The sequence below is a fragment of the Arvicola amphibius genome, chromosome 4 (genome assembly GCF_903992535.2).
Source record: "Arvicola amphibius chromosome 4, mArvAmp1.2, whole genome shotgun sequence".
NCBI classification, from domain to species: Eukaryota; Metazoa; Chordata; class Mammalia; order Rodentia; family Cricetidae; genus Arvicola; species Arvicola amphibius.
The window spans coordinates 148,722,997-148,746,853 of NC_052050.1; the positions used below are offsets into that span (position 1 = coordinate 148,722,997).

A 23,857-nucleotide genomic window follows, 5' to 3' on the forward strand; every position below is an offset into this window, starting at 1 on the left:
AGTTCCTTGGTAGAATTTTTCGGATTGCTTATGTAAACTATCATATCATCAGCAAACAGTGAGAGTTTGACTTTTTCTTTTCCAATTTTTATTCCCTTGATCTCCTTTTGGTGTCTTATTGCTCTAGCTAGGACCTCAAGAACTATATTGAATAGATGTGGAGAGAGTGGACAACCTTGTCTTGTTCCTGATTTCAATGGAATCGCTGAGAGTTTCTCCATTTAGCTTGATGTTGGCTGTTGGCTTGCTGTATATTGCCTTTGTTATGTTTAGGTGTGTTCCTCGTATCCCTGCTCTCTCCAAGACCTTTATCATGAAGGGATGAATGGATGTTGGATTTTGTCAAAAGCTTTTTCGGCATCTGATGAGATGCTCAGGGAAGCTTTCTTGTGCTGCGGAGTAGAATGTGCATTCTTTGGTGTTTGGATGAAATATTCTGTGGATATCTATAAAGTCTATTTAATGTATGGTATGAATTAATTCTGATGGTTCTCTGTTTATTTTTGGCTATTGGAGAAAGTGGGGTATTGGAATTACCTACTATTAATGGATTGCATTTAATCTGTGTTTTTAAATCCAGTGGTACAGTTTTTATGAAATTGACTTCATCAGCCTTATGTGTCTTTTGTTTAGAGTTGTAATGTCTTCTTGGTTAGTTGTTTCCTTGATTAGAATGAAGTTTTATTTTTATTTCTTCTGATTAGTTTTAGTTTGATGTTTGTTTTGTTAGATTGCTTGCTTCCTGGTCCCATTGCTTGGGATACTTTTTCTAGCCTCTCACTTTAAGGTTTGTACCTGTCTTTAAAGCTCAGTTTCTTAAAAAAAAGGTGGATTTTTTTAAGTCCTTTTTGTCAGCTTGTATCTTTGGTTTGGAGAGTTGAGGCTATTAATATTTACAGTTATTATTGAACCTGTGTATTTATTGAAGTCATGTTGTTGTTTGTGTTCTCAGTTGTACTTTGTGTTTCAGTAATTACAGCTTCATTTGTTTTCTTCCTACAGTCTCTGGGCTGTGATTATTCCCTTCTCCTGTCTTAAGTAGCTATTTCCTTATTTTATATAGGGTTGGTCTGCTGGATGTGAATTCTTTTAGTCTGTTTGTAGCATGGTAAGCTTTTCTTTCTCCTTCAGCTGTGGCAGAAAGTTTGGCTGGTGCAGTAGTTTAGGTTGGCAGCTGTGCGCTTTTAGAACTTGTAATATATTGCCCCAGGCAGTTCTTGGCTTTAAAAGATTGCATTGAGAAATCAGCTCTTATTCTGATGGGTTTTTCTTAATATATGACATGTGGTTTTCCTCTTGTCCTTTCTTTGTTTTGCACCTGGTGTGACGCTGTGGTGACTTCCTGGGCTTGTCTCTTTAGTGTTCTACGAGCTTCTTGAATCTGTATGAGAGGGTGTGTCTTTCCTTAGTTTGGGGAAGTTTTCGATGATCTTTGTGAAAATCGGGGTTGTACCATTGACCCGAGATTCTTCTCCCTCATTTGTGGCTATCCTGAAGGTTTGGTCTTTTTCATAGTTGTCGTGCATGTTCCTTTCCTCATGTTTTCATTTTTCTCTTTCATATTCTTTGCTTGTGTGCTAGGTCATGACCTCTGCTTTATCTTCAAATCCTGATTCTATCTTCTACTTGATCCACTCTACTTGTAAGGCTTTCCCTTGTGTTTCCTGGTTGGGATGTTGAGTTTTTCAAGTTCATCTTTGTGCTGATTTGAAATGAGAATGACCCATCGCCCCATAGGCTTATATATTTGAACGCGTGTTCTGGAGTTGGTGGAACTGTTTGGAAAGGTTAGGGGGGTATGGCCTTGTTGGAAGAGGTGTGTCACTTGGGGTGAGCTTCACATTCTTTGATGAAGTTTATGATTATTCTTTTAAATTCTGTGTCTTAGAGTTGATCTAGGCAATTCTCATTGGAGAACATTTCTGGAGGATTTGTGGACTTGGGGATGGCTGGAATACTGTATTGATTTTTCATATTTGTATTTTTGTCATGAGACCTGGGCAGGTGGACTTCTTTTGTTAGTTCTGGGTCTGACATGGACATAGCATGCTGGGACACAGCGCAGAATGATTGGGTTGGGCTCAGCTTGAAGTGTAAATATGATGTGGGTGGGATGAAGCCAGGTGGCCCCAGAGGGGTGGACTGGTTCACAGGATGTGTATTCTGGTCCAAGCCTGGAGGTTAGGGGTAAAGAACTAGATTTGGGCCTGGGCTAGATCCGGGCGCTGAGGAAGGCATGCGGAAAGTAGCAGCTGGTAAAATCACCAGGGTGATTCCCAGTGCAAGATATCTGGGTCCAGACTGGGCCTGGAAGTTGGATATAGCGCAGGAGGGATGAAGTCAGGTGGTAGGAGGAGGGTTCTGGGCTGCTGCATAGGTATATGCCCTGGCCAAAGCCTGGAGGTTGGTGGCCGTACAGACAGGGCTGACCAGATGAGGCTGGGTCATTGGATGTGGGACCAAGTCTGGATCTAGGGGTTGGGGTATGGTGCCTACTGGAGAAGACCTGGCGGACTTGCCCTGCTGTTCCCTGGTGCGAGTTTATGTGGAGTACTGGACTGCTCGGTATGAAAATCGTGTCTCTTTTGTCAAGTTGCTTTTTCCAGCTTTGTTTCCTGTTACGACTCCTTGTCAGGTGGTTGATCAGCTGTGTGGGCTTAGCGTTCAGTCTTTGGGCAATTTACTGTTGATGTTCTGGCACAGTTTCAGGGGTAGTTCCAGCTCCACACAGGTGAAGTAGGATTCCTAAGCCCAGGAACAGACCTTCTGCAGAGTTATAGATTCTTGTAGTCAATCATTAGGAGCCTGGGGAGGCACTCACGACATCTCCTTAGGCAGTGGGTCCTTAGGGAACTAGCAATGCAGGTGTGGAATCCCTACCCAAAAGACTTGGTTTTAAGGATAAAATTGTTACTTCCTTTTCTTTTAGATCTTATCTAAACTTACCATGCCTGCACGTCCCAGGGAACAAGCAACAAAGCAGAGCTTCGCCTTTGACAATATTGGCTATGAAGGGGGTCTGGACAGCATCTGCCCAGCCACCACCAGTGTGGTTAGCATCCTGGGCATGACTTGCCATTCTTGTGTCAAGTCCATCGAGGACAGGATCTCTAGTCTGAAAGGCATTGTGAGCATCAAGGTTTCCTTGGAGCAAGGCAGTGCCACTGTCAAACATGTGCCATCCGTCATGAACCTGCAGCAGATTTGCCTTCAGATCGAGGATATGGGCTTTGAGGCCAGTGCTGCAGAAGGAAAGGCTGCCTCTTGGCCATCCAGGTCCTCTGCAGCCGAGGAGGCCGTGGTTAAGCTCCGGGTCGAGGGCATGACCTGTCAGTCTTGTGTCAACTCCATCGAAGGCAAGATCCGGAAGCTACAAGGGGTCGTGAGAATCAAAGTCTCCCTCAGCAACCAGGAGGCCGTTGTCACATATCAGCCTTACCTCATTCAACCCGAAGACCTCAGGGACCACATCTGTGATATGGGATTCGAAGCTGCCATCAAGAACAGAACGGCTCCCCTAAGGCTGGGACCAATTGATATAGACAAGTTGGAAAGCACTAACCTAAAAAGACCAACAGTTTCTCCTAACCAGAATTCCAATAACTCTGAGACCCCAGGGCACCAAGGGAGCCACATGGCCACCCTCCAGCTGAGAATAGACGGGATGCACTGTAAGTCGTGCGTTTTGAATATCGAAGGAAACATAGGCCAACTCCCAGGGGTTCAAAGTATTCAAGTGTCCTTGGAGAACAAAGCTTCCCAGATTCAGTATGACCCTTCTTGTATCACCCCCTTGCTCCTACAGAAGGCCATTGAGGCGCTGCCACCTGGACGCTTTAAAGTTTCTCTTCCTGATGGAGTAGAGGGGAGTGAGCCCGAGAGCGGGTCTTTCAGCTCTCCCTCCCCTGCTTCCTCCCAGAGACACCAAGAGCAGGGCCCGCGCAGTACTGCAGTGCTCAGCATCACTGGCATTTCCAGCGCATCGTCTGTTTCGCCCATCGAAGGCATGCTGTCCCAGCGGGAAGGCGTGCAGCAAGTCTCCATCTCTGCGGCTGAAGGGACTGGAACAGTTCTTTACGATCCCTCAATAGTTAATGCAGATGAACTCCAAGCGGCCGTAGAAGACATGGGATTTGAGGTGTCAGTGAATTCCGGTATGCCATCGTTACATGTTTAAAGTGTGTCTGGGGTCCTCTCTTGGTGTCTCATGACGGTACTTGGGTAGCTGAATAGGTGGGCCCTGTCACTGCCTCTCATGTTGGCAGTTGTAGCCAGGTTTGCTAACCTTTGCTCATCTGTTAGTAGCAGGGCAGTGAAAACACAGTTTCCAGTTGCTGCCTGTCACATCGCTGACACTCAAATGATAGACTCATGATTTGGGCTTCTTTTCTAGAAAGAACTCTGAGTGTGCATTCTATAAATGTGCATTGTAGGACTGTTAGACTCTTCTCTTACAGAAGGAACATTTGCTCCTTTCTCTGAAGATTCCTTTCCTACACAAAATGAAATAAATGCAATAGAATTTTAGTCTTACGGGGCATGATGGCACAGGCTGAGAGACCACCAAAACATAAAACAAACAAACAGAAAACGAATGCAGGCGGGTGTGTGTTCAAGGACCCTCTGTCTAAAAAACAAAATGCTGTTCATTGTGGCACATCGTATGCCTGTAACTTTGGACCTTATGGGGATGCGGGAGGCAGGAGGATGAGGGACAAGGCCTCCCTCAACTACATGGCAAGTGCAAGCCTAGTCTCGGCTACATTAGTCCCCATCTCAGAAAACCAAAGTCTCAAAACTTGCAGCAACTAAAGGGTTGTCCATTCAAAGTAGAAATTAAGGGGAGGAGTTTTACAATGGCCATTCCTGTGGATGGCTCTTAGAGCCTTTCTGGAAGGGTGTGTGACAGGGGTCACAAAGGGTTCCCATTTTGAGATGGCTCGTTATCAAGTCGAGCTTCCTGAGTAGCAGCCAGCCCTGCTTCTCCTTCCCACCCAGCACCGCAGCATCAGTTGAACTCCTCTGCGTACCGTGCCGTCGGGGCCTGTGCTAGCTGTGCGTGCTGTAGGAGAAAGCTCATCGGAGAGCCTCCTTGTGATAGGAGGCAGCAGAAGGGTTAAACTACTGCATCGTGTGGGTACGTCCTGGCTGTTTTTCCAGGATGGCGTATGGTGGGAAGTAGGAGATAGTGAAGGAAAAGCCTGAGAGTGTTGGAGGTGCTGTGGGCAGTGGAGTCAGTGCCTTGAAAGGAGGAAGGAGCTTTAGGAAAATGCAGAGAGGCTGAGCAGGACCGAGGGTGGTTCTTTCTTTTTTTTTTTTTTTTATGTATACACATGCCAGAAGAGGGCACCAGATCTCATTACAGATGGTTGTGAGCCACCATATGGTTGCTGGTAACTGAACGCAGGACCTCCGGAAGAACAGTTGGTGTTCTTAACCTCTGAGCCACCTCTCCAGCCCCCCAGAGGCTGGTTCTTGACCCAGCACATCAGGAAGTCAGCGGTCAGTGCCAACAGGCCTGGGTCAGAGTGAGGGCTGTGTGTGGCGGGAAACAGCCCTGGAGGAGAAGCGGAGCCCAGGATGAACCCTTCCCTGATGCTGAAGGACAGGCAGTGTGGAGCTGGGGGTGTAAATGGATGTGAAGGAGTGCTGGAGGAAAAGCGAGCGAGCTGAGCTAAGTGGGGTTGAGAACACAGGTAACATTTTCCAGATGGCCACCAGAGAGGGCAGCCTCTTACATTAGCTCAAGAGGCCATGGAAGCCAAGTTGAGCAGCTCCTACCACAGTTAACTAGGGAGAGGATCCCAGTCCACTACACAAGGAAAGTGGGAGCCCGATCTTTGTTGTGAGGTTGGGGAGACTTTCAGTAGACGGGGGCATGCAGAGGGTGGGCAGAGGTAGCATGTACCAGAGAGGCCCAAGATAAGGAAGGACAGGGCACTTGCTCTCTTTTCTCTCCCTCCACCCCTCTATCCCCCACTTCCATCCCTTTTCATTGTCCAGGCTAGCATCAGCTGCCTTGGGCTTAGGCCGTCCTGACCACAGTCTGCCGAGTGGGGCTATAGCTGGTAGGCTTATTTGCTGAGGGGACAGCTCTGTGGGTGGTGGTGTGCTGTAAAACTTAGTTCCCTGGTCACCGAGCCTTTTGCCTGGAACCTGCTGCTGCTCTTGGTGTGTCTGTACTGGCCCCTGGGACTAGTTCCAGAGCGCCCAGGCAAAGCCCCAGCAGCACCCAGAGCCTCTGGGCTTGTTTCCCATACTCCGTATCCTCTGACCACTGAGCTGAGCTGTGTCCTTGGAAAGGCTGCTCAACTGGGATCCTTTACCAACTCCCCTCCGTACCCCGCCACAGTCCCCACCCCAGCAGGCGCAGCCTGGGAAATACGGAGGCCACATGCTTTGTTCTTCGTACCAAGGGCTGTTTTGTTTTCTCACCACGTTCTGTTCTCCACAGCCTGGAAAGAATGCGGTGTGTGTGCACTTAAAACAAAGTCAGTAGAGACAATAACAGAACAGTAAATCTTGTACTCCAAAGAAGTATTGAAGAGCCTCCATATAAACTGTTTTGTGTAAGGCTTAATCTTCTAATGGTACAGTCGGGTTATTGGCAGCAAAAGAGAAATGACTATGGAACTACATATTAAAAGTAATTGAACTTGACTGAGCAAACATAGGAAGGAAAGAACTAATTTCTATTAGGTAGAACCATGAGGATTATAGTCACTAAGCCCAAGAGGTGCTTAGAGTATAGGATCTAGTGAATAGAAATCTAAACACTCAGCTGAATTTCAGGTAAGTATCCATTGATTTCTTTTGTATAAACATATCCACACAGAAGATATATTTACACCAGAGAAGATTGACAGTGACCTGAAAGTGGAATTTAGCTGGACATCCTGTATGGGAGGCTTTCGTTTAGGGTAACATGTCGGTGAGCTTGTGAATGTATCCCGTGCCTGCTGACTTGCTGCCACACCCTAAGGTTAGGGGAGGTTGTTTACCAGATCACAGAAAATAGCAGCACGTCACGACAAACATGTGAGATTCATTCAGAAGAATAATTTGGAAGCCATAGATGTTGTCAGCTCAGGCGGTCACTGCCCATCTTGTCTCCGGCACTTGTGGTTTCGAGGAAATGTCAGTCCGTCCTCCAGTCGCATTGTTTCCATTCTGCATACATTTAAGGGTGTTTTACATTATCAGATGGAATGGTGAATATGTTTCAATGTTAGTCTGGATGCTGTTTGTCTGGGTCACTTCTCTATTGCTGTGAAGAGATAACATGACCAAGGCAACTCTCACAATAAAAGAAAGTATTTAATTGGGGGCTTGCTTACAGTTTCAGGGGGTGAGTCCATTATTATCATGGTGGGAAGCATGGTGGCAGGCAGACAGGCACGGTACTGGAGAGGTAGCTGAGAGCTGCATCCTTACATACCTAACAGACATTATACATGTGATGAAAAGAGTGGATCTGAGGTGGAAGGTGCTGGATTACCCAAGTGGACCCAGCTGTATCCCATCATCCAGTAAAAGTGGAGACCCTTTCCTGGCTGGGCTAGACTGAGGTGACAGCTGAAGAGACATTTGGGATTGCTAATTGAATGTGAGGAAATGGGGCTGGGAACCTGGGAATGAACAGATTCTCCAGAGGCAGCCCTATACAAATATTACCTCCTCAGTCACCAGAACTCTGGGGAGAAGATGCTCGTCTTTCCCGGCTGTGGAAGAAGATCGATTTCTTCCCAGCTAGCCCTGGGTTTAGTGAGAGATGCTGCTTCAGTACATAAAGTGAAGAGTAATCAAAGAAGACACATGATGTCAACCTCTGTCCTCCATATGCATGTCTACCCACATGTGCCCCCACATATGCATGTGTAGACATGTGATACCAACCTGCATCCTCCATTTATTTATGCCCACATGTACACCTCCCTCATATGTAGATACATGATGTCAGCCTCTGTCTTCCACATGCATGGATAGCCACATACACCCACACTTAAATGTGCACCCCCACACACACATATTTGTGTGCACACATATACACACATCGCATGTATGCACAGAGAAATCTTCTGGGGCTTTTAGAGAAAAATTGCATGGATATTTTTGCCAAGTTGAGATAGAATCTACTAAAAGAACTAAACATTTACAAAGGTTGGTTTTTATTAACATATGAACTGTTTTTTTTTCTTTACTAAAAGACGTCATCAGAAGGATGACAACACAAAGCATAAGCTTGGAGGACGCATTTGCATTGCTTGTCACTGACAAAGATATCTGAAAGATACAGGAGAGAGACAGTGTTGGAGATACCAGTCCCCTGGCCACTTCTTTAGGAGCTTTAATCTGAATACTGTCACGCTTGACCTCCACCTGTAACAAGCAAAGTTGCTTCTTGTCTTCTGATTACCTCTCACATTTCATTGTAGAAAGCTTTCCTATCAACCGCGTCGGAAACTTCAGCTCTGGGAATTCTGTGCCACATACCATGGGTGGTACACCAGAGTCTACGCAGAACCTGGCTTCCAGTGCTAGAGGGGTCCCCACAAACCATGATCCTGGCCACTCGTCAGATACCCCACCATCCCCGGGAACAGCAGCACCGCAGAAGTGCTTTGTAGAGATCAGAGGCATGACCTGTGCGTCCTGTGTGTCTAACATAGAGAGGGGTCTTCAGAGACATGCCGGTAAGAGACCTGAAACCATGCTGAACTTGGACGTCCTTGGTGTCCCTTCTCCATGCACTGTGTTTATCAGTAACCCAGACAGTCTGGCAACAAGCCTGTCAGGTGATAATGTCCATGTTTGTCTAACATCCCTGCATGATTGGCATTCTGTCCCTTAAGAAACACTTTGTCACAAGCCTGTCTCTGAGTACATTAGCCAAACAAGTCTAGGCTGAAAGTCATGGTATGTTCTATGGAAAGATTCCTTCTCGATTAGCTTTTCCCAGTATTTTTTGTTTCCTACCCACATCCCATCCGCCCTTCTCTAGAAAATGAAAAACTAGCCTGGGCTTAAAATTTCTGGTTTCGGATCCTCTGTCTTGTTGATGCCGGAGGCTATAAATAAATTCTGCGTCTGCTGGGTTTGCCCTCCAGATGATGTTTATAATATTGCTCCTTAATCCTGAAAGTGTTCTTGTTTTTGTTTGGGAATACTTCGGTCAAGACTCTACCTGTTCCCCTGGAGCAGAGTTAGCCCAGTGCTGCGTGAGACTTTCTGCTCTGACTTTTGGCCCTTCATCAGGCTTAATTTAGGATATTCTGTTTTCACGGCCTTCTGCTCACTTTTTAAAACTACTGACAGACAGTGGTGGCGCACGCCTTTAATCCCAGTTCTCTGGGTAAGAGGCAAGCAGATCTCTGTGAGTTCGAGGCCAGCCTAGTCTCCAAGAGCTAGTTCCAGGCCAGGCTTCAAAAACTACAGAGAAACCCTGTCTTGAAAAACAATACAACACAACAACAACAACAACAAACTACCGAAGCTCTTGGGTCATTGTGCTAAATCAGGGTGTTGCAGGAGAACCTTTGTCAACTGTGGTCTGGTTGCAGACAAATTAAAATATAGTTTCATAGTACCTACGTTTCTGCACCTGACTTTAATTTATCTCCTTTTTTTATCTTTTATTTTCTAAAGCATATTGTGTCTTTCGTTTGAGCGTAACTCTTCTCCTTAAACTAACACAATAGTATTAGCCAGATGGTTTATAGTATTTTCACTTTTGGAAATCCTTAAAAAATTGAGAAGAGTAAATAAACCAATATTTGAAAATTTCTAATTTTCCCCGTGTATGCCAGGAAGGGAAGAAAAATGTGCCCTCTCTGTGACAGTGGTTGTAACCACTGCATCTACACCCCTTCTTTGATGTGCATGCGACAGTTGGACCTTCTTAAAGGCTTGGCATCTTCAGGGGCTGGGTGGGTGTTTGGAATCCCACACCCACCAAATCAGAGTCTGATTTAACAAGGTCCTCAGAGGGCTCATATGCCCTTTAACGTTTGAGGCGTGTTTTTGGGAATAGTAGCTCTTTATCCTGATTATGATTTAGAACCACCTGAAAAACCTTAAAACGACATTTGACACTTACCCTGGGAGATACTGAGTTGCCTGGGCTGTGCTAGGAGGCAACTAGCATGGCTCCCCAGCTGATGCTCATGCCCAGCCAATTTTGAGAGCCACTGCTCTAGTGGATTCTTACTGAGGTATTTTTCTTGATTAAGCTGGGCTGACAACAATATCAGCCCCGTTGCCATGCCCAGAGTCTCAGCCATGACCCAATGGTTCCAGGTATTCTCTCTGTGTTGGTTGCCTTGATGTCGGGAAAGGCGGAGGTCAAGTATAATCCAGAGGTCATCCAGCCGCCCAGAATAGCTCAGCTCATCCAGGACCTGGGCTTTGGAGCAACCGTCATGGAGGACAACACGGTCTCTGAAGGTGACATCGAACTGATTGTAAGTCCAGGGGCTATTACCTTGAGGTGCAGGCTGTGGAGGGTGGAGGGTGAGTTTTTGACAGGTGCTGTCCTTATACTTGCTGGCTGCTGGGCTGCGTGCTTGTTTAGTTTGGGAAGAGAGATTGCTTGTGTCTGAGAGGGAGAGGAGGCCATTCTAGTGGGTATACCCAAGGTCAAGAGGGAGAGATGGTGAAGTGTGAGAGTTTAGAGACAGAAGCGCAGACGGTGGGCTGTGGTAAGCCTGGTAAACCGGAGGCTCATTGTGGCACAGTCCTTCGAGTCTAAAGCTCAACCTCCCAAAGGTGTCTCTAGATAGAAGACCTAAGTCCTCAGAGTAGTGCGCTCCATTCAGTGACATGTCGGGAGATCTTGGCCTCAGATTCCATCCTGTTTCCCCCCCACCCCCAAATGAGAGAACACAAAGATGGAGAGGACTTGTAGGCATACCAGTGTCCACGAGATGAGTGACGAAGAGTCCTGAAACAATAGGAGGCGAATTCCTAAGGGAGGGATTGTTCAGTGTTTCTGTCCGTCTGCTATGCTAACTGCATGTCAGCAAGTTAATGAAGAGCATAGAGCTGCGTCCTCTATTCAGAACATGTTTGTAGAAAGTGCTTTGCGTAAACAAAGGGAGATGTAAAGAACTGCCTCCCCCCTCGCCAAATGAGTACTATTGTTTTACTGAGGTAAGTGGGGCCTTTGCTTCCTTGTGTTTTGTCTGCCATCAATGGTAAGTAAACATTTGAAGAAAAGATGGAGGACACGAGGTGCATTGAGCTCCTGATAAGTGGTATTCCCACGCTTTGTGCTGGTTCCAGGGGCTACATGCTGAAGGACAGAGTTCATATTTCCTGGCTACAGCAGGCATCACTACCAGGGGAGGAATCCTGATGCAGTCCCTGTAGGGTTCGTTACCCGTAGTCAACACCTTGACCCCACTGAGACACTGTGTAGAAAACCTAGATCAAGAGACGCCTGGGAGATGACTCAGGAAATAATATTGCTCTTAGCATGCAATCCTGAGGATCGGAATTCAGATCCCCAACACAGATCCAGACAGGTATCGAGGACTTCCTGTAACGCTGGTGCTAAGGAGGCAGACTGTCACTGTGGCTAGAGTAGCTGAGCTGGCATGCTCTGGGTTCAGGGGCATACCTGCCTTGACAAACAAAGTGGAATACAACCCAGGAAGACACCTGCCATCAGCCCACGCCTTGCGCTTGGACGTGCACACCCTACATACATACATATGCATACAGAAAATAGATAAATAAATAAATAAATAAATAAATAAATAAATAAATAAATAAATAAATACGGCTGGCGAGAGGAGCTGTAGCTAAGCATGCCACCAAGCCTGGTACCGGTGTTTGATACTCAAAACCTACATAGTGAGAGCAGAGAACCGACTCCCACACGTTATTCTCTGACCTCCACATGTGGGCGTTGGACAGTGCATTCCCAAATCACAGACATGCACAGGTAAATAAATAAATAGAAATGGGTAAGAGGGAAAACTCGTTTAAACAATGAGCTTCACTCTGGTCTTTCCTTAAGCTAGTCCTCGTGCCCGTTAAACAGGGTCTCACTATGCAGCCATGGCGTCTTTGGATTTTTGTTTACTTTTTAAAACAGGGCCTCATTATTTAGTTCTGGCTGGCCTGAACTTGCTGCCTAGACCAGGCTGGCCTCAAACTCACGGAGATCTGCTGCTTCTGCCTCCCAAGTGCTAGGACTAAAGGTCTGTTCCACTGCATCCGTTTGAATGTTGTATGTGAACTTCTGTATCTATTTATTTGTTTGCACAGGCTAGGCATGTGCTCTGCCTCTGAACTACACCCTAACTTAGGACTCTTTTGCACTTAATTCCTAGTCTAGGCTACCTGCTGTGCCTCATTTATATCTGGCAGTGGCATGTCACACTTTAAATCTTTTCTTTTTCAGGGTCCGAGGACACAGTGGTTTGGCAGAGGTGCCATAGTTAAAATTCTTGCCCTGTTGCTGCAGGGACAGTTGCTAGCCTGGTCTCCAACAACTTGCCTCTCTTGTGCAGACCGCAGCTGCTCAGAGTAGACACTGGAGCCAGGTTCTCAGGGGCAGGCTTCAGCTCCGCCCCTCACTGGTGCGGGACAATGCACAAGTTAGTAAGCTTCTCAGCCCTTCAGCATAGGGAGGGCTCCCTCCTTGGCCTGATGAGACCAATCTAGTGTCTAAGATGGCACCTACCATGTTGAAAGTGTGTAATAAAATTATTACTGTAAAGATGTTGCATATGTTCCATTGACATACCCATCAACTTGTTAAGTGTCTCTTAGTGCAGCACGAAGAGCAGGTGAGCTGGTGCCTGATGGTCCCGCCTTTCTTGTCTTGTTCTTGGGTACCATGCCAAGCTGGATGTCGAATGTGTCATCAATAGGTGACTTCCCTTCTTGCCCCCTAATTCCGAATGGATCTCATGGCTCCTTGGGCATTCATCCTGGAGTTCTGCTGCACACTCTGAAGTGCAGTTCCGATCACATTGCATTGATGTCCATCCCCCTCCCAGTAGCTATGCAGCAGCTGCCAGCTTAGCCACACTTTCTAGTTGAGAGCACACAAGCCTTCACGCCTGCATCCAACGGCGCTTCAGGTTTTCCTCCTCGTCCTTGTGTGGCCGCTGCCCTGCCAGGCCCGGCTGCTTGTGGCTGTCTGAACGCCTCATGCTGCGCTGCCCTTGGATTTTCCCCCTTGTTGTTATCTTTACCATCACCTGTCAGCACCCTCTGTGTTCTAGGATCAGCTCATCTTCTACCCCCTCCAAGAGTAATTTTTAAAATTTGGTCTCTTGATCACGTGGCACTGACATTATCTCCGTGGGAGCCAGCAGAGCCCCGGAACAGAGGGCCAGATAAAGGCTGCAGATCAGATTCTGGCAACACTTGAAGGGTTCCAAAGATTTTGCAAAGGTGCTTTTCCGTATACTTGATATGCAGTGATTGCTGCAGTGTTGCTGCCGAGAAAACACAATGTGGAGTGTTTGCCAAAAGCTCATTCATTCTTAGAGAGCCAAAAGTCAAACCTTGGTCTTCAGTCACTGGCTGAATGATTACCGTTGCGTATTCTGGAATGGGAAGAAAGCTGCAGAAGTCACTGGGACACTGATAGGGATGGAATCTTGCACATGGACTTAGGAGTAGGAGTCCAGTGTCTGGGGAAGAAACTGGAGGAAGAAGTAAATGCCTGTCACTCAAGTCCCTGAGGTACATTGGAAAGGCTGCTCTCAGTCCTGGGATTTTTGTCCTCTTGTCTTACAGATCATAGGGATGACATGCGCTTCCTGTGTCCACAACATAGAGTCCAAGCTCACGAGGACAAATGGCATCACTTATGCCTCTGTGGCCCTCGCCACCAACAAAGCCCATGTGAAGTTTGATCCTGAAATCATTGGTCCACGGGATATCATCAAGATTATTGAGGTAGTCAGTTCCTGAAAACTGTGTGTCCACTTTTACAAAGGTGGTATATAATTGCTAGAGAAAGGTAACTAAGCGGAATTAAAAAGTCTTCTAAAAGCTATCGACTTTTCCAGAGTGTAGCACAGTTGCTTAATTAATTGAAGAAGGTTAGTTCATAGCAGGTTGTGTGAGCAGAGTGTCACTGGTAAGAGATGAGGCTGGCAAGGGGCTCAGCAGCTGGAAGTGCTCGCTGTGCAAGCCTGAAGGACAACTCAGGTTCCATCCTGGAACCCGTGGTCGGTCGACAAGAACCGACTTCCCAGGGCTGTTAGCCCTGGCTTCCACACGTGTGTGCATACATACGCTCATACTTTTTTTTTTTTTAAGAAAAAGATGAGAGGAAAGAGACATTACTTTTAGTTTTAAATATTTCCTGAAGATCATCAGTCTGGACTGGTGTAGAGAATTAAGCTGCCTAACCTCTATTTACAAATACTGTCTCTATCTGTGCCAGGTGTGTGCAGACTCAGGGAACAATGGCACCACACAGATAATTCCACACTCACCTCCCTGCTAGGTTTGTAGGGGAACATGGTCATCTTTGCATTAGGAACAGAGGGTTCATGACTGTCCTTCCTCCCACTCCCTGTGTCTGTCCACAGACCTCCCATTTCCTTCTTCTGGTCGGTATTATACCAGACTTGAGAGAACGACCATCCTTGGTGACTGGAATGGGTTAAGACAGTCCAAGCTAGTAAGAGTAACCTGTAGCAGTCAGGGGTAAAGGTTAATTACTTAGCGAAACTGACTGCTTGTGAAATGTTATCCTTAATTGTTTCTTCCTTGGGCATGTGTATAGCGAGAGAGGCTTGTTGTGTGGCCCAGCAGAGCTGTTGGATATGGAAATGCTGCTGATGTTTGTATACATGTAGGCTAACCAGCTTCACAGCTAAACGACAATAGAGCCCCAGAGGAGTTAGGTTCTTGCTCACCGATGCCCAGCTCACAGGGGGCAAGATGGCACTGCCAGCTCAGATCCCATTCTACGGTACCCCGAATCTGAGAGAACAGTGTTCACATGTCACTCACGGGGCTAAGGAGTCGCCATGACGCGATGAGCATGAAGGAGAGTTCTCAGTGGAGTCTTCAAACACGTCTCCCTTCCCCTTTGACTTCCAATACCCTTAGCTGCCTCCACCCTGCTCAGTGACTCGGTGCAGCCTCCTGGACCTCGGTCCATAGTACAGAAACATTGGAAGATTGCCTGGCTTCCAGGCTCCTGACTCTGGGGTGTCTTGTCCTGATACAGCTAGGCCGGGATGAGTTAGGAGAGTGTTTGTCTTGTGTTGCCTCGATTGCCCTTCTACCGTGCCATTTCATTTTGGAGCTGCTCAGCGCCAGCGTGCTGGGCCCTCTCTGTTTGCTGAGAAGGCATCTCGTGGCAGCTTTCCCGTGTGTATTCACAAGGAGCAGCAGAGATGTAGTGTTCGGTGACGGTGGTGACAGCAGAGCTTGGAGAAAGCACCGGGCTGAGGCACGGTCTGTCAGGACATCGAAAAAGCCACTCTTCAAGTAGAGAGGTCCTGGACGCAGTAGGAAGCTGCTCAGAAGCCCAGAGCCCCACACTCTGCACCCAGTATTTTAGTATACTTGTTCTCTCTGGGCCTCACTTTCCTCTTGCATAGGCGAAGTGCCAGACCACAGGACGCCTGGAGTTCTAACTTGAGAGTCTTTTGAAGGCAACCCTGGTCAGCTTTGGGACCCATTGAAGTTAGTGTGACAGTACCAACCACCTTTACTACAGTAGGGAGAGGCATGGCCATTCAGTGCCATGTCTGCGGGGTGGTACAGTCTCAGCATGGAGAGTACTGAACCTCTCTCTGAACAAGGTTTGGCAGCCATTTGGGACAAAGAGTTCCCCTTAGGTCCCCAGGGGAACTCTGAGATTTTAACTTCCGGGGCTGGAAATGCTTCCCACTTGTGCCTGTTTTAACTGCCCTCTTTCTCCTTGCTCCTCACCTGTCTCTTTCAATCACAAGGAAACTGGCTTTCGTGCCTCCTTGGCCCAGAGACATCCCAGCGCTCATCACTTGGACCACAGAATGGAAATAAAACAGTAGGTAGAAAGCAGAAGGTGAATGGTAGCCCTGTCTAAGTCTCCACCCTCCTCTGTCCACTGACTCTGGCTCGTGCAGATGCCGTTATACTCGACTATGGCCTAGCCACGCCGGTCCTGGGTTCATTGCCTTTACCCTTGGGGTGGCATCAGCTGGGAGCATGCTGTCTGTAGAAGTGTCTGGCTGTTGGCAGCCTCTGTGTCGGTACCGCCTAGCTTGATAGTGTATTTTAAATGTGCTAGTACGAATGTAGAACTGAGGTTTTCTTTTTTTTTTTTTAAGTTTCACTGATTTTAATTTTAAATTAACTCTAAATGGTCACCTGCAATGGGCGGCTGACATGCTAGATGTGCTTTAGCTGGAATAGAGGGAGGGAAGGTTGGCTTTTTCTTTTACAATCTATGTAAGCTTGATTTGCGTAAGTTCTAGAAGTAGGATCTGAGGACAGTCCTCAAAGCTAAGTGGAAAGGAAAGAGCCGGTGCAGGGAAGGGCACTTAGCCCAGTGACAGACCGTATCTTAGCATGCACTAGGCCCCAGAATCTCCAGCCCAAAGTGGGGGTGGGGTGGGGTGGGCTAGGATGCAGATATAGGTTCATTCGTAGTTTTAGATGGTTGCTTAGTCTTTTGACACACTTGAAGGCTGCTGTTGTATGTAGCACAGTGCCTCAGAGCGGCTCCTTGCCTTGTTGGGAATGAGTTCATCAACTATGACATCAGTGACTTAGGCAGATGCTGGAAGGTCCAGGAACCAGGAGACCCAGGGTTTGCAACCCGGAGAAGTGTGTTAAGCTAAAGGAGTCATCAGGGAGTGAGGGTCCTTCTGGGGCTTTTGGAGAGCCTGCATCGTGGTTCAGTCAGCTTGCCCAGGGTGCAGGGGATTGGCAGGTGAGAGTTTGGGAAGCTAGTGGATCTGCCTCTTGGATGGCCTCAGGCAGCAGCCTGAGCGCACAGGATTGCAGGAGCTACATTAGGATACAGAACTTCAAAGAACCTTCAGTGAAGGTTCCGTATGGCCTGTTTGGAATATAATGTATGATGTAGCTCACATGAGGCCACAGATGTCATCTGTGATCCTGGGTTCTAACCTTTTGTGTTTACTGACAGCCTCACTAATCTTATTTTAAATAGTCGTTTAGAAATTGAACGTGTAACTAAGCTTACACAAATAAAATACTGTTTTCATCCATTTCTTGCTTTGAGGGGAATCTGCATAAGACAACAGGAGAACACTAGGCTGCTGTAGGCTGGGGGTGGTAACCTCTTTGGAGATAGTCCTCGTCTTCTAGTCCTCAGTGGCTGCCCGTATAAATTGGTGGTCACACACCAGCTTATGCAAAGGCAGAGCTAAGCCCAAAGATCTTTGTAGTCATGTGTGGTCCTTTGGACTGACGATCGTGTCAGGGGTGAGCCTTACTTTTGGTTTAGTCCATCTTAGATCTGACCTGATCTCAGTTCTGATGTCTGTGTTGCTGATTTTGCCTTCCAGGTGGAAGAAATCTTTCCTGTGTAGCCTGGTGTTTGGCATCCCTGTCATGGGCTTGATGATCTACATGTTAATCCCCAGCAGTAAGCCCCATGAGACGATGGTCCTGGACCACAACATCATTCCGGGACTATCCATTCTAAATCTCATCTTCTTCATCTTGTGTACCTTTGTCCAGGTATGTATTGGAAGCTGGGCAAACCCCTGCCCTTTGTGCCCAGGCACGACTAGTGGATCTCTGACCCCGCCCCCCAACTGTGTCAGCAGCCCTTTAGCTTGGTTCGAGTGGTACTGCACTGCAGCTTTGCTGCCTCACCTCTGGGTAGCTGCTGCTCTTATTTCTGTCTTCTGACCAGCAGGGAGGGCTGCAAATGTGGGAACTAAGAAAGGCCTGGCTTCACTGACAGCTTCACCGTCACTTCTTTGTAAGCGATTGAAAATTGTTAGAACAATCAGGCTCTCCTTGTAAGCTTGGTGAGCCTGTCTGTTCCTGGTGTGTGTGTGTGTGTGTGTGTGTGTGTGTGTGTGTGTTTTACCGGTAACAAGACTCAGGATCTTATACATGCTAGGCAAGTGTGCTATCGTTCAGTCACTCCTCAAGTCCCCATTGCCCTGATTTGCTTATTATTTAATCTAGTTTACCTTAGTTGTTAGAATTATTAGATGAATGTCCCTGGAGCTCATGCTTCTCTTGAATATTCTATCCTGAAAGGCAAAGCCATGGCCTTCAGCTTTGGGTAAAATCACCTTTTAGCACAGGCAGGCTCTGTGGAACATCTGTGTATGCAGGCATGTATATGCATAGGGAATGTCTGCATGTGAACATTTTGGCAAATAAAACTAGGACTATTCAGGGGCAACCATCTGTAGGCTGAATTATTTTCCTATATTTTCTTTTTAGTTGCAAACCTGCTTTGACTTATCCTAAGTAATTTCAGCAATACAGAAAGGGAAAGGTGTTGTGACTAATTACGCTCTCCTCTGGCCCAGTCCTGTTCTCTAGTATTGCTGCTGTATCTTCAGGAGTTAGGCATGTATTGCTCCTATGTCTCACAAATAGAGCAAATGTGTGTGTGTGTGTGCGGGGCATGTATGTGTTTATGCTTATATGTATGTATGCCATGTTCAGCCTACACAGACACAGATGTTTGTTAATGGAAGTGGGGTTATGTTGGACACTTAACGGATGCTGTCTCTTTTATTTGAGTCAAGGACATATGCCATTGATTTACCTTCTCTCTAGGGACCATTTACAGTAGAAGTGAGCCATCATCATCGTTGTTACCATTCTCTTATTACGGACATTTGCACCACAGGCCTGCATTTTAAAGGCCTCAGGTCCTTAAGGGCTCATCCACTTCTGTGGCCAGTAGCGCTCTGACCAGAAAATATGCTTCATCGGCGGCTTAGGCAGAATGTGTGTCATCAGTAACAAATAATCACTGAGAACAGAGTGATACCAGATACATACATGCACCTAGAATCCTCATCATCCTGCAGGCTCCTGGGCCGCCTTCTCTTTGTCTAACCCTTGCTCTCTCTGTCTTTCAGTTCTTTGGTGGGTGGTACTTCTATGTTCAAGCCTACAAATCCTTGAGACACAAGTCAGCCAACATGGATGTGCTCATCGTACTGGCCACGACCATTGCCTACGCCTACTCCCTGGTCATCCTGGTGGTTGCCATCGCTGAGAAGGCTGAGAAGAGCCCTGTGACATTCTTTGATACACCCCCTATGCTCTTCGTGTTCATAGCCCTTGGGCGGTGGCTGGAGCACGTGGCAAAGGTAGCTACAACTAGCTACAGGTTAAGAAAAGCACCATTCCTTCCAGTAATCTGAATCTCAGTCCATTGGCACCATGTGCTGAGACCCACCAATTATACAGGCTATAGAGAATGACAGGAATCTGAACCCCTGTGTAATTAGGGGCTGTAGTCACTAATCTCCCAGCTGGTTGTTCCTTTCAGAATCCCAGCTAATCTGGCTAATTAGTAAAACCTTTGTTCGGGTAATTGCACAGTGGAACAAACTTTGAACTTTATGCCTGAGCTCACATGGTCTCTTAGTGCCTAATGGATTGTAGTCAGTGTGGAAATGCACACCTCCACCTCAGGCTTGGGTGATGTGTAACACTTTACACCGAGCCCAGCATCGGAATGGAGCCTGTAAAGGAAGGGGAAGAAAATTATTTTGAGGGTGAAAGAAAACAGCCATCGGGGAGACTGGAATTGTTTTAATCTGAAATGGAATTGCAAGGTCTTCTTAGGCAGCACTGGCCTGGGCTTTCCTTGTGGCACTGGCATGCGTGGCTGCCTTAGTGGTTAGTGGTGGCTGTGTGTTCTGCACCAGCCACCTTTGACACCATGCTTGTGAGTGTCTGCCTGGGTTTGGGCAGTCAGCTCTCAATTTGCATTCCGGTTATTTCCTAGAGCAAAACCTCAGAAGCCCTGGCAAAACTCATGTCCCTCCAAGCCACAGAAGCCACAGTTGTGACCCTTGGTGAGGACAACTTAATCCTCAGGTGGGTTTGTGATCTTTTCATATCATCTTTGTAGTTCCCAGCAAGTGTCCTTCTTGTAGTTAGTGACGTTGTGCAGCCACCGTAGCTGTTGCCTTGAGGGGCTGTCCTAAGCTGACATTGGCTGCTGGAGCTTCTCCACATTCAGACCGGTGGCCTTTCTAAAGGCCTGTGTCGCACCGGTCCGTCTGCACCGCTGTGTGCTGGAATCCTTCAGCGGCTCCCTGCTGTCTTAGGGTAAAGTCTTTAGCCCTTAGCATGGCAGTGGAAGTCTGCTTTCAACTGCGCACTCCCCTGTCAAGCTCAGCCCCTTTCCATTGCTCAGTGCCAAGCAGGTATAGCCATCCCCTCAGCATAAATGAAATTTGGTTCTAGGACCCTCAGATACCAAGCCACCCCATTCTTAAGCCCCTCCTCTGAAATGGAATAGTATTTGTATAGAATTTCATTCACATCTTTCCATATACTTTAAATCATCTCTAGAATAATTACGATACATTTACAATGCGATTGCTATGTAAATAGGTATTATACTGTATTGTTTAGAGAACAAGAATGCAAGAATATGTGACTATTGAGTACAGAGAGGGCCCCCCTCCTGTGTGTGTGTGTTTGTGTGTGTGTTTGTGTGTGTGTGTGTGTGTGTGTGTGTGTGTGAGAGAGAGAGAGAGAGAGAGAGAGAGAGAGAGAGAGAGAGAGAGAGAGAGAGAGAGAGATTTTGCTGGAGATGGGACCCAGGGCCTCTTACATGCTAATCAAGTGTTGAACCACCAAGCTACATCCCAATCCCTTTCCTGAATATTTTTGACGCGAGGTTGATTGTGTCTGCTAATTTAGAACTCTCAGATACATAGGGTTTAGCTGTAAAAGGTCCAGTAGTCAGTCTAGGACCCGGTCTGATTACAGACCAGGAGGATGTTATCTGGATGTCTTCTGTTGCAGAGAGGAGCAGGTGCCCATGGAGCTGGTGCAGAGAGGTGATATCATCAAGGTTGTCCCTGGGGGCAAGTTCCCAGTGGATGGGAAAGTCTTGGAAGGCAACACCATGGCCGATGAGTCCCTCATCACAGGTTAGGCAGTTTGTTTTATGTTCCCTTCAGTGGGGTCATGGTCGTCTCCGGTGCATGTGACGTAGAGTGGGCTGAGCGAGCCATTGACTTGGGTCTTCTCTTCTAGGAGAGGCCATGCCTGTCACTAAGAAACCCGGCAGCATAGTGATCGCTGGCTCTATAAATGCTCACGGCTCTGTGCTCATTAAAGCCACCCACGTGGGCAACGACACTACGTTGGCTCAGATTGTGAAGCTGGTGGAAGAGGCTCAGATGTCAAAGGTAGTGATGAAACTTAAAACACGTGATGAAATCCCTCCTTTGAGAAACGGTCACAGCCTAGCTTACCAGAGGCCCTGGAGTCCATCTCCAGCTCTGACTAAAATGGAGCGGTGGGGACCACACAGACCTTCCATCCCTAGCTAGTCCAGAGATGGAAGCTGGAAGATCAGGACTTCATGCTCATTCTTGGCCTGGGCCAGCTCCAGACCGCCCGGGCTACATTATATCCCTGCCTCCAGACAAAGAAGCGTGAGGATTACTCTCAAGGTTCACAGGACTACCCATCAGTTACCGAGTAGATGATTCCTAGACGGGCATGGAGGGAGCTCGGACCCAAGCCTTACTCTCGTCTGTCTCGGTGGGTTGTAACTTTCTGTGGTCTTCATGCTTTGTTTTCGTAGGCACCCATTCAGCAGCTGGCTGACCGGTTTAGTGGATATTTTGTCCCATTTATCATCATCATTTCGACCTTAACGTTGGTGGTGTGGATTGTCATCGGTTTTGTTGATTTTGGTGTTGTCCAGAAATACTTCCCTGTAAGTCGGGTGCCTTGGACAGGACGGTGGTCATGCTTTGAGTAACTTCCTGCCATTGGCTCTATCCTCGTGTGTCTTGGATTCACTGGGCTTTATCACTCGTTATGTTCTATTTGCTCCTTTCACCTGTTGGCAGCAAAGTCTATGTTACAGTAGGGTGATCGGTCTACTTCTGAAGTGCTCACTGACGGTCAGGGGTCTCACTCAGCGGCAGAGTACTCACTCAGCTTGTGCGAGGCCCTGGGTCCCATCGTTGGCACTGACACACACACACACACACACACACACACACACACAAATGCACTTTGCTTTCTACTCAGAGATAATGTTCACCATTTGGCTCCCAGTTGGAATGCTTCAGGAGTTTATTGGCCATTATAAGACATACGTTATAGAAAATGAACCGCAATTTTGAGGACACAATGCTATGCTAGATCTTAGGGAAAAGTATGTGTTTTGATCCCTCTGTCTACTAACACCAGCTTTGATATCCTGCCTTCCCAAACAGTGGTGCTTCCCAAGTGTTACTGTACTACTTAAAGGCTACGTGTCATTATAGACAAGGCTTTCTCATAATTAGACAGTTATTTAACAACAGAGTAAGGAGAGAGACATTTTCTAATTTTAAGAAGTAGGTGAAGAACACTATCTTAGGAAATACTGTTTTATCAAACATCAAAAACAAATGGAAAATACAGTGTATTCTCAGAAAAATGTATGTGCTTTAGAAACAAGAGCGGACACTCAGCGATGTCTAAAGACATCGTGGTTTTTATGAGTGTGGCTTTATGAACTGACACCCGGAGGCCCACAGTTGAGAGGCCAGCAGTGCCGGGCCTGAACAGCTAATGACCCATCAATGCCACCAGCTGGCCAGTGAGTGGGGCATCATTTCATCTTATCCCATGCCAGGGCTTATTTTAGCTTAGAGTAACAGAGTAAAGAGCTAAAGACGGAACCTGTTTCTTCTTTTAAAATAGTTTCTGGGGGGCTGGAGAGATGGCTCAGTGGTTAAGAGCATTGCCTGCTCTTCCAGAGGTCCTGAGTTCAATTCCCGGCAACCACATGGTGGCTCACAACCATCTGTAATGAGGTCTGGTGCCCTCTTCTGGACTGCAGACGTACATGCAGACAGACTATTGTATACATAATAAATAAATAAATATTTTAAAAACAAAAAAAAATAGTTTCTGCCCGCAGGTAAAGGTATATCAGACATGGTGCACGCCGTTTACTGAGATGCCATTTTCTCCCTCGGTGTTTGTATGTTAAGTTGAGAAAGTCTTAGTTGAGTCCTTTGTGGCATCTAAGCAGCCCCTTGGTGCTCAAAAGAGTGGCCCATGAATAAGCATGTTCCTAGAATTGCCAGCGGCAGCGCCCGGCCTGATGGTCAGGGGTTCCGCTTTTCGGGAAATTGCGAGTATGTGGCTCTCTGCTGCTCCACGCTTTGCCCTCTTACTCTGATTCTTTGGTTTACATTTCTAAATCAGGGTGTGTGTTAACAACTGGGGTACTGCCTGTTTCTTTCAGATACTCTTATCACTGCGGCAAGAGCATTATTTGTAGGGAGGGTTCATGTTAGTTCCCTAAGTTTATCCGTGCCGCTAAAATGCCAAGTGTCATTTTAGTAAGAATGGCAGTTAAAAGGATCACATTGTCTGAATCTCTTAAAAATCCCATATTTGTTAAGTAGCATGCCTTTTTACATGAATACAGTGGCTTCTATGAATATTAAATAACTCTTACAGAATACCTTATTTTAAAATTGTGCCTTTTAAAATGGAAGGATAAAGGATGTGAAGAAGTTGTGATTCTTAATCTCATTTCAGAAAACACACTTTTTATTGTGATTAGTGAGTGTAGTGGTTCTTAGAATAATGTTTGACAACCATAACCATTATGAAAATGCAGCAAGATGAATGGAGATCCCAGACAGCCAGTACTAGTCTCACTGTGTGCCACCACACCCTAAAG

At 46.9% G+C, this 23,857-nt stretch overlaps 1 protein-coding gene across 2 annotated transcripts in view; it reads left to right on the forward strand.

The window, feature by feature from the left end:
* The window catches only part of Atp7b (ATPase copper transporting beta), a 70,357-nt gene that overhangs the window by 32,208 nt on the left and 14,292 nt on the right, over positions 1-23,857 (forward strand). For both annotated transcript variants that reach the window (XM_038328823.2, XM_038328822.1), the window contains exons 2-12: positions 2,930-4,154; positions 8,436-8,693; positions 10,297-10,460; positions 13,756-13,917; positions 15,936-16,012; positions 17,502-17,676; positions 19,050-19,283; positions 19,928-20,019; positions 20,959-21,086; positions 21,193-21,347; positions 21,749-21,883. In XM_038328823.2, coding sequence (XP_038184751.1) covers positions 2,930-4,154; positions 8,436-8,693; positions 10,297-10,460; positions 13,756-13,917; positions 15,936-16,012; positions 17,502-17,676; positions 19,050-19,283; positions 19,928-20,019; positions 20,959-21,086; positions 21,193-21,347; positions 21,749-21,883 — 2,805 coding nt within the window. The remainder of the gene's footprint in view (positions 1-2,929; positions 4,155-8,435; positions 8,694-10,296; positions 10,461-13,755; positions 13,918-15,935; positions 16,013-17,501; positions 17,677-19,049; positions 19,284-19,927; positions 20,020-20,958; positions 21,087-21,192; positions 21,348-21,748; positions 21,884-23,857) is intronic.